General features: G+C 35.3%; 1 protein-coding gene across 1 annotated transcript; it reads right to left on the reverse strand.

The window, feature by feature from the left end:
• Positions 1-2,212: 2,212 nt before the first annotated feature.
• SLITRK6 (SLIT and NTRK like family member 6) lies at positions 2,213-4,741 on the reverse strand. Its single transcript, XM_028106059.2, has one exon. It carries the CDS (start codon positions 4,733-4,735, stop codon positions 2,213-2,215), a length of 2,523 nt encoding a protein of 840 aa, XP_027961860.1. The 5' UTR covers positions 4,736-4,741.
• Between the last annotated feature and the right edge of the window lie 6,231 nt (positions 4,742-10,972).

Genomic DNA, 10,972 nt, shown 5'->3' on the forward strand with positions numbered 1-10,972 from the left:
TCTCTGTCTGCATTCATGGACCCATTCCAAGGGTCCTCCAGTCATGGGGATTTCTTAAGTCTTTCTAATACCTCTGTGCACTTGATTGGAATCAGAAAATATTGGCAGATATTTCCTAGTGAATAGGAGAAGTGCAATAACATGAAATCTGCTCTTGCTTTGTTCTTCTTTTTAGGATATAACTTAAAATCATGCTTTGGAGTATTTATTACTTATTATATTGCTGAAATTTTTTAGTGGATAAATATTTATAGCAACGCATGTGCACCCAGATTTCCCCTTAGTAAGTGTAACTTTAAAAAGAATTCTCAACTTTGTTCTTTCCAACCTTGGGCATTCATGGAGAAATTTAGGTTTTCAACCCCAATATGTAATTCTTAATTGTTTTCTATTAATATATGCAATGATTTAAAAGAAAACGTAGTGATAGGACTTCATAATAGCCACATAATTAGTCTCCATACCAGGCAGCACAGATCCCTACTGTTTTTATCAACAGAAAGGCTTCTTATTCAAAATCAAGGAAATAACGTATGCTTTACTAGTATTGCATACAGTTGAGTGTTGAAAACCAAAACATTTAATAGAACATTCAGGGTTCACTAAAATAGTATTAAGTAAATTAAAGAAAGTCCTTTCTAATCTGAAATATGTTCCTTCCCAACCTTATGCATAGATCTGCGTGGTGTTCAAAAACCAGAACTAGATCACCTTGATTAATTCTATTTTGCTTTGTGAAAATCTGCTGTATCATTGATTGTATAACCAGAAAGAAGAAAAATAAATCACTTTCATTTGTATTGAGTGGAAAAAGATTTGCTGGAAAGGGAGAACTACTGGTCAGACATAGGTTGGCTCCGTGTCAATCATACCCAGACACTGAATGGCCTTTTTGCAGATGGTGAACAAGATGCTTCTGTGTGGATAACAAACACAGAAATCTCCTTCTCATGCATGTGCATGTGTTAATCCTGACTTCACTGAATTACAGATCAGACTAATGGAAGAAAGTTCATTTAAAAAGAGAGTTTTCATTTTATTTTTATTGTAGTGAGCAGTATTTTTAATTTTCTTGAAAGGCACCCAAGAATAATTACCTTTGTGAACCAAAAATATACAAAACTGTACAGAATAAATAGTTCATAGAAATCTAGCTATACTTTCTTGTAAAATAAAGCTACATTGTCCCACTCTTGAGGCAACTTAAACCATTTACACTTAGATGTGCCTTTTGCTACTAATTTATGGCAACTATCAGTTTACATTAATAAAAATTTTTAAAAACAATGTTTCCTATTTGTGTTATACCTGTGAATTATTACTTGCCACAAGAAATGTATTTCTATCATGGTCATTCAAATTTACAAAGGATTAATGCTATGAAAGAAACCAAACTTAATTTATGCACTAATCATATTTACATTTGAATATCAGTAGCATTTAAAAAATATCCCAAGAACAAGATTCAAACTTTGAGCACAAATGACATACCTTAGTTCACAGCAGCATTGACAATAAGATTGTCCACACAAAATGTGCAGAAAAACCAAAAAAGTTTGCTTATTCATCCATCTGAACTATTAATGACTCTTTTAAATTCAGAAAGCATAGCAGTGACATTTTTCTAACCTTCAAATGTTCAGTTTTGGGCCTATATAATTCAACCTTCTACTTTTTTCCTTACTATTACTAGTCATAATTTTAAAGTTCCAGTTCTTTTTGCCTTTATTGCAAGAAAATTAGGTGTATGTGACAATGTACATTTTTTGTGGTATATACTGATTATATAAACAATATATTCCTTACATATTATAACTACATATACAGGTATAACTTAAGTGACAAAACCCCATTCTATTTCATCCACTGGTAAAGTAATTCAAGAAAATAAGGGTTGCTTAAATATTCAACCCTTTTAGTGTGCAACAGGACTTTCCTGAAACACTTTTAAGTATATGGAGAAATATTACTATAATCCTTGGATGATTTACATGCAAGGATTTATTTTATTAGGGGCAGGCAAAATTGCCTGAAGACAATGCAATGGCTTCTCCCAATGATCCCTGAGTTTCTTTTTCTTCTTTTTTTTCCCATAGGATTACTGCTGTGCTTTAGTTCTGATTGATGACACACTCACGTAAGGCACTTATTTACAAGGATTGGACTTAAGACAGAATCACAGCATTTCTGCAAAAGCCCTCGATCTCTCCATCTATGTTTGCTGCTCCAGGACTTCTAAGTAGTCAGGTTCAGCATGTAAGTTAGCTTTAAGCTCAAAATACTCATTTTTAGTCTGTTCCACTAATACCTTCCTTGGCCTTGAGTACATTAAAGTCTCCATTAACTTTAATTCTTCATGGGCTCCAGGATAATGTACCTCCATGTCAGGCTGGAGTTGAGCAATGTTCTTCCGTAGGTATTCTGTGATTCCCAGCTGCTGAAGTTCTCTTTCTTTCTCTAAAATATTCCTATATAATGAACTGGCATCCTGAAAGGATAAAAACTCAGTTGATTGGTCTGTGGTTTTGTATTTCATATTTGACCCTGTGAGTGGTGAATGGTTTTCCCGTTCTAAAAGACTTCTTTGGAGATGTTTTGCCTCACTTCCGTCTTTCTCATTTTTTTGTTCTTCTTCTTCCAAATGCTTTGGGCCAAAGGATGGACTTCTATAGACATGAACCATGGGACTCACCATGTGCTGCTCATAGAGTGATGCTGTGGGTCTTTCAGTAGTGTGGTGAGTTGTTTTATGGCCATACATACTGTACTGAAGATGGACAGGACTGTTGTCTCTCATCTGCTCATCTGCTTGTTTCTTTTTGTATCTTCTCCTGCGGTGGAGAACAAGAACCACTATCCCTGCAGCACAGAACACAATGGTTATGAACACAATCAGCAACCCTAGTATTAGAACAGATAGTGGTACAGCATCAGTAAGTGATCTTAAAATAGTATCGGCCGTAGTTGTGGTTGTAGGAGTACTGACAATTATGTAACTAGTTTGAGTTGGCAGGGATGGGTTATTGACTAAACCTGGGCAAAGGAGTTCACTAGTTAGTGCTTTCAATTCCTTTTTGTCCAGGTGCTCTGGAGACGTGCAGAGGATGTCATCTGTTACCGTGTTCTTACTCAGTTTTTGTAGCCATTGTTGCAATCCAACTAGGTCACAGGAGCAATCCCAGGGATTGTCCTCAAGGTCGATCTGAGTCAATAAATCAAGGTCATCCAAGATATTACTTACGGGGAGATGGGTAAACTGGTTTGTTTTAAGGTTTATCCTCGTTAGGGAAACCCCTGAAAAAATATGTGGTGGTAAAACTTGTAGGAGGTTATTATTTAAATACAGGACTTTAAGTTTAGGCATTGGGTTAAAGGTTCCTGGTAATATTTCCTTAACTGCATTGTATTCAAGATACAAGTGCTCAAGATTGTGGAGACCAAGGAACATGCCCCTACTTAATTTGGTCAGATGGTTACCATTTAGATAGAGTTTTTGCAATCTTGTTAGATTCATAAATGATCCTTCCTCAAGAACCTCAATACGATTGTTTCCCAAGTGAAGCATTTCCAAAGTGAAGTATTCCACTAGATCAGACTTCACTAATGTATGGATAATATTCCCTGCTAGAACAAGCTTTCTAGGATATTGTGGAGGAGGTTTTAGATCTGATAAGCTTTCAATATTGCGCTCTTGACAGTGCACTAAAAGTCCTGATGGGGATAGTACTTTGCAGTTACAGGGGATAGGACAGTAGGGTCCTGGAAGTTGAGTGAATGGCTTTGTAATATAGGGTATCAAAACTGGTGTTTTGGTGGCTGGTTTCAAAAGGGATGTGGTCTTGGTTGACATGCGACCATCACTTATTGAAGACGTTACTGCCAGATGTAATGATCCTGACGGATCCTCGTGTTCTTCATACACTGGCGGAGTGGGGCAAATTGATTCCTTTTTCAGTCTGCTTAGTATACTTCCTTTGAAAAATGGAGGGCTGTTGCATACAATATCACCAATTACAGACTGTGGAGGCATGTTTTCCAACCAAATTTTTAGCTCTAATAAGTCACAATTACAGGCCCACTTATTGTCCTCCAACTGGAGATCCAATATCCGGCCAATGTGTTCTAAAAAACCAACGTAAGGCAATGTTTGCAACTGATTTCCACGAAGATCTAGATGGGTTAAAGGAACGAACCGAAATATGTTTGGAGGAAGACTCTCAATAGCATTGTCATTTAAAATTAACACTTTAAGTCTGTTGAGCTTGCTAAAGGCACTTGGTTCGATCACTGTAATGAAATTGTTATCTGCTTGTAGGAATTCCAGGTTTTCCAGTCCATGGAAGGTATCCTCTTTAAGAATTTCTAAAGAATTGTGATTGATATGAAGTTGCTTAAGAAGGCCAAGGCCATTAAATGCACCAGTCTCAATATCTGCAATATTGTTAAATCCAAGGTGTATTGAGACAGCGTTGGTAAGCCCAGAAAAGTCATTTGTGTGAAGCATTGTCAAGCCATTATTTAATAAACTTAGGTGGAAAGGTCGTGATGGTGGCACACTTATTTGGGATAACTTCTTGATACCTTTTTCTTCACAGTTTATCAGCGTTGTACCATCTTTTTCCTCACAATTGCAAAGAGAACCACAAGAACCTCTGGCTGAGGACATTGGAGATTGGGACTGTGAAGATATACAGGCAAGGAGAGATGAATATAAGAGGTGAATCCACAGCTTCATGTTGTCATGTGATGAAATTTGATTCTGTAAAACAAAATGCAACAGCAATGTTCTTTAGCAGGCAGATGCAGGGAGGAGATGAACCTGGTGATTACAAAATAATAGGGTTTCCTCTAAAAAGAAAAAAAAATATAGTAATTACTCAGAAAATATGAATACTTTGCTACATTTACCTTTTATCTTTTTCTCATACTATGACAAGCATGTTTTGGTTCACTTTTAACTTGCACTATGATAAAAATGTAAAATTTTTACAATTAAAATTCTCCTTCAAATTCAAGGAGAATTTAAAATATTATATCATCAGTGGTGTTCACATTTGCCAAATAAACTTCATTTTATAGATGAGAGAGGTGCTGCTTAATTGGACCATTGATACCTTGATATGATGCAAAAGTGTATGTTTGCAAAGACCCTGATTCTTTCTTTTTTTTTTTAACCACAAAGTTGATGACTCTAAGGCTAAAGGATTACAGTATAAGACAAATATGTGATATTAGCCAGAAACAGAAAATGGTAGGGAATGCAAAATGTTAGAAAAAGTTAGAAAAAAATGTATGTATGTATCTCTGTATGCACGTATGCATACATAATGCTTTTCCTTTATTTATTTGTGTTTGAACTGGATGTCACAATATACCATCCAATAATTGTGTCTGTGTTTTAACCTGCTTTGATTTTGGCTCAATACTTATTAATTTGTTATCTATTTAAAAACCTTGAGGACAATAAGTCTCTGACCATGTAAGAAAGTAGATCACTATAAAAAGAGTTTCATTTTAACTCTGCTGTATAGGGTAGTTTGTATAAGCTCGACGGTATTTTATATATATATATATATATATATATATATATATATATATACGGTTAAGAGTGCATGTTAAAATTTCACCTTTGTCACACTCTCTACTGAATTTCTAAATGTAGGATATTTCCTGCTGCTTTTAAATTCTGTTATGAATAAGGTTAATATCATAAACCTAAAGAAGAAAAACCGAGCTTTAAAACACATTTCTAGCTATTATGAAAGAATAAACAATGCCTCACATAAACTTCTAGCAAATGACTTTCTAACAAGGTCTTGAAACTGACTTTAGGGCACGGAATGTCATCACATAATTAAACAGTGGATCTCCTTTATTATAAGGCTTAAAGTCACAATGAACTCTAAAACAAGCTGCACTATTACTAAAACATCTGAGGGTAACTCTAATTTGGTAAATAAAAAATGATAATTCAGGATAACAACATCACATACTCCAGCTCCTTAAAAATTTAAGACATGTATCTGAAATAGCAATTCTTTAAAAAGATTCTAACTCTGAGATGACAGCAGTGACAAGATAAATACATATAACTCTAATGTATTTAATTTCATTTCTTTTCTTTAGTGTATCTTAAATTTATACAAATTAAACTGAAAGGTAAATAAACACCATATCCCAAAACTCTTCAACTTTTCCAAATGGTATCTGCTTTTATTTATTTTTTAATGGAATGTGAACAATACTTTGAATCTACCTAAAATTCACAATCAGATAGATGCAACAGATCAGACAGAACATCCCCAAACCCAATCAATAATCCAGAAAAAAAATTCATCCCATAAAAATACATTGTTTTATTGAAAACATATATAGTATGAAGTTTCTGAATGGTAAAAGGCAGCTGAAGAAATAAAACAGTATATTGCCTTTCTATATAAAGGAAAAGTTAGCAGACTAAATTTTTCCATGGGGAAATTGATTTTTAAACAGCTCTGAGTCTATGTTTAGAATTCAACAGCTTGTAGTTGGAGTCCTCAACTTGTGGATTAGCTTCCACAAACACCAAAAGTACTTCTTCATAGATTCAAAGAAAGAATATGATTCATTCCACCAGACACAGCATCTTGAGAAAATAGTAAATAACTGCCAGATGATAATCTCTAGTTACTGTTTTAATCTTATATTCATCTTATGTTCTACAAAGTGTCCTAGGGAACAGTTTCGAATCTTTTCAGAGATGCACACAAATTTGAAGACGGGTTCCGTACTGATAACATCTGATCCAATGTGAAAGAGGTCAAAAATAACTCAATTTACATATTTTCAGAAAATATGTATTTTCAAGCCAGGAAATAATAAAAGTAGCATACAAAACACCAAGAATCATTTAATACTCTGCTTATATTTTAAATTCAACAATGGTGTTTGGAAGTGATCGTTCCTTCAGAAAGCACACATATTTAGTTTCCAATAACAAACTGCGCGCTATGCAAGAAATAGTGGCATCTTATTTTATTCGTTCTTCTGTAGAGCCAGCTGTCTGTTGCTCAGAGAAAACAGGCATCTGCTACAGCATTAGTTGTGCCAATGAGTAAGAGTGAAACTGAATCGCTTTTAATCCAAAGTTATATTCTTAAAAGGGCAAACATACAAATTCAATCACTTTAAGATAATGCAAAGAGAGTTATCAGACAGAAAAGCCTGGAAACATTCCTCTTACCTGTAAAGCAGAAACCCTTCTGACGTTATCTGTAGTGCACAGCTGGACGAGATGTTCAAAGTAAATTCAGTTTCTTTATTAAAAAAAGAAAACACCGACCACCACGTGTTTTCTTCTCAAATATCACTTTTTGGCAGGTCCCATTGCTTCATAAAGTTAAACAGCTCTGCTCAAAGACTAAATGCTGAGCAGTTCATTGAAAATATTTCAGGCAGAGTGCACACTAGATCATCCCGAAGCAGTTGCCTTTTCTCCCCAATTAAAATTCACGGCATACTTCACAGCTATGCTGACTTTTTTGCATATAGTTAACCGTTTGCAAGCTGCCGAGTGCAGTAAATAAACAAGATGTTTCACAGAGCTGGGATGGATCACTCTTGCTTTCTTAGGTTGTAGATCCAAGCTGCAGCAGTGTTCTCTTTCCTCCCTTTCTAGTCTTTCTTGTTAGCTCAGTTTGTTATTAGTCAGATTGCCAAGGGCTGGGAGGTAGGCGTAAATAGAGAGAGTTCTTGGCTTTTGACTCAGCCTTTAAGCCCTTCCCCAGCAGAGCGCTTTACTCAGCCAGGGTCGTTTAACAAGAGACAGCTCCACCTTGGGACCGCTCAACTCCTCCTCTTTCTGCAAATGGCCTTTCGACTCCTTTTTAATACCAAAGAGAGTGCAAGTAAATTTTGATGGGAACGATTATGCACCGTTTTAAAAGCTGTGTAATTTTTTTGTGTGTTGGATAGCAAGCTCAATAATGAGTTATGTTAAATTCTCAGCCGGTTCAGGACGGTTCCCGTTTGCACATGGAGTAGTTACTTCAGGTTTTGTTTTCTTTGTGTTTTAGGGGTATCTGTGGTTGAAATGGTGCGCTAGTTTTTTTTAAATGTTAACGTGAGCTCCTTTCCTGCCACATCTGCCTTTTTGTATGCACCCTTTAAATTTCTTTTAAAGCCTCACCTCGTCGGAGACTCCGAGTCCTATACTTCATTATTTCTTTCCCTACAGCTAATGTTCAGTTAATGGGAGCAGAAATGAAGTTTTTTGCAGGGAAGATAATATTTATTTGGAATCGCAATATGATTACTTTAAAATATATCCAAGAATCTTTATTACAGATGGTTTCGTTAATTGAACACTGCTTAACACTCTCAGAAATCTGAAATGATGTCTCTTCCGGTGAAATGAAACAAGTTGAATGAGTATGTAGAAATTACAATATCCTGATTTTTATGGTACTAGCTGAGAGCATTTTTTCCTCCCTAAAAAGTTTCTGTGTAAAAAGCTACTTGTTTCTTCAACTCTCAAAAGTTTCTGAATCGTCACTTATAAAACTCTCAACTGTCAGATTCCTTCTTTCTTTCCCAAAATGCCTGTGTTTTAAAAATCATTCCTCTTTACCTGCATTCTAAGTACCTGAACTTTTTCACATCCAAAATGAATATACTAGATGCTATTATTTATTCATTTTGAAATAGTCTTATGTTTAGAAACACCCTTGACCAGAGGTTCTAGAAGCTACCTGTGTAATATTAGGTGTCATTTGAGGAAAAAAAAGAAAAAGCTACTTTTAAAAAAGAGGTTTTATGTAGGTTAAATCATCAAAATGGGACAATATCAGATCGGATTCTTATTTAATGATTGTCTGCAGTTTTCCCCTCAAATTCATAAAGATTTCATATCCTTAGTATGGAATAGTTGCTTTAAAAGATATGGGTTTTGAAGTAGTTTTTAATATTCTCACATTCCTTTATATTATATTCTCTCACTCATTAAGTTCCTCACTTATTTTAATGACACTGTGTGTTTTAGGATGAAATAGAGATAAGGGGGTGGGGAAAGATTAGAAAGGTAAGGAATGAGAGACTAAGGGAAATAAGAGAAAATCAAGGTAAAGAATTAATCTCAGGCATAATTTGCTGCTAGCTGACAGCCAGGTTGCATTAACTGAAATCAATCTAATGATTTAGATAGGCGGTGACAAACCTGACTTAGAATCAGTGGGAAAACAAAGAAGTAGAATGGCTTCCCTTCCAGCACTGTACACATAATTCTCCAAATGTATTCCTTTTGGCTTTGGAAGTAAGGCTACAGGAGAAATGTTCTGGAAATCTGTGGAGGAAGAGTGGTTCAAACAGACATATGGACAAATACACCTAAATTCCCTATAGGTTTCTTTCATTTCCTCCAATTTGAGTATGTGTCTATTTTATCCATAATATGCACCTCGCACATATTTCAAGTTATTTATGTTGAATCCCTTGCCTATAGATGACATGTTGTCCTCATGCATAAATTACTGGTTAATTCAATGGAAAGGAAGAAAAGTAACTAACGAGGCTTTTTTAAAATTATTATTCTTTACTTTTTCTCTAGGTTTTGGGTGGGAACCCAAAGAATGACAGGTAAAGAATTGTTTGAGAAGCATTCTGTAACTTTTAACCTAGTTCAAAGGAGTGGTATGGATAAGGAATTACTCAGCATTATCTTAAATTCAATAGTAAAATATATAACAGTACACTCAAAATGATTATGGCTAAATCCACTCTTCTCTATACTTTGTTAACTGTAATTCCTCAGTTATTTCACTAAGTCAATAATTCTGCCATTCTTTCCAAAACGCTTATGGCAGAACATGTTATTGATTGTCGAACATTTACCAACATTTTTTAATTTCCAATTGTTACATGGAAAAATATTTTCCAGTGTAGCTTTCCCCAGATTCTGATAATGAATTCATTAAGTAATCCTAATAAATACTAGATTTTATTAATCTTTCCACATAATTTACCCCCAGTGACTCCATATTGGAAAGTGTTAAAAAGTCAGCAATTATTTTAATCACATACTCTACCTTGTGTCTTATTGTGACTTCTAACTTTTTCGAATATGCATCTTCAAGGGCAAATATGAAAGTATTCTAATTACAATGAAGACTACCAAGCAGTTGGAAGAAATAAACCTACCTCTGTTATTCCTTTTATTTCCTTATTTATTTTAAAGATTTTATTTATTTATTTGACAGAGAGAGAGACACAGCAAAAGAGGGAACACAAGCAGGGGGAGTGGGAGAGGGAGAAGCAGGCTTCCTGCTGAGCAGGGCGCCCGATGTGGGGCTCGATCCCAGGACCCTGGGATCAAAGGCAGACACTTAATGACTGAGCCACCCAGGCGCCCCTCTGTTAGTATTTTAGAGCAGCAGTGCACACAGTGCACAGTTAGGTTACCAGGACTCAGGAGAATGTCTTCTCTTCTCTGCTGATGTGGAGGGCAGGAGGGGGTCCGGAGTGGGGAATCATTTTGCATATCTAATGGTGACAAAGACCAAATGAAGAATGTTCTATGAAATTTGTTGGACTGATGATGTATGTGGGGTAAATGGAATGAAAAGACCAACATTAAGCACTGGAAACAGGAAAGAAAAATTTAATAACAATGAAAGAGATTGATTCGTGCTATATAGGACAAGTTCTACATCAGAGCATCTGTCCACCTTTTTCAGTGCCACATTTAAGTAGTAAAATGAAAACGTATGTCTAATTGATTTTAACACAAGAATCTGGAAGGCTTGACGAGAGGTCTTTGCACCATCTGTGGTGTAGACGGAGGCATATTTACATATTCTGAAGGTAGAAACTATAACCCTTAGTGACCCTTTATGAATTATTATACCGTAGATGGATTTTACATATTTATCAATGATTTCTTTCTTTTAAGAAATATTTAAACACAGAAATAATCCTAAATTAGTGTCACTTTGAAACT

The sequence above is a fragment of the Eumetopias jubatus genome, unplaced genomic scaffold (genome assembly GCF_037043125.1).
Source record: "Eumetopias jubatus isolate StellerSeaLion01/CBP00866 unplaced genomic scaffold, mEumJub1_p1.0 scaffold_3, whole genome shotgun sequence".
Taxonomy (NCBI): Eukaryota; Metazoa; Chordata; class Mammalia; order Carnivora; family Otariidae; genus Eumetopias; species Eumetopias jubatus.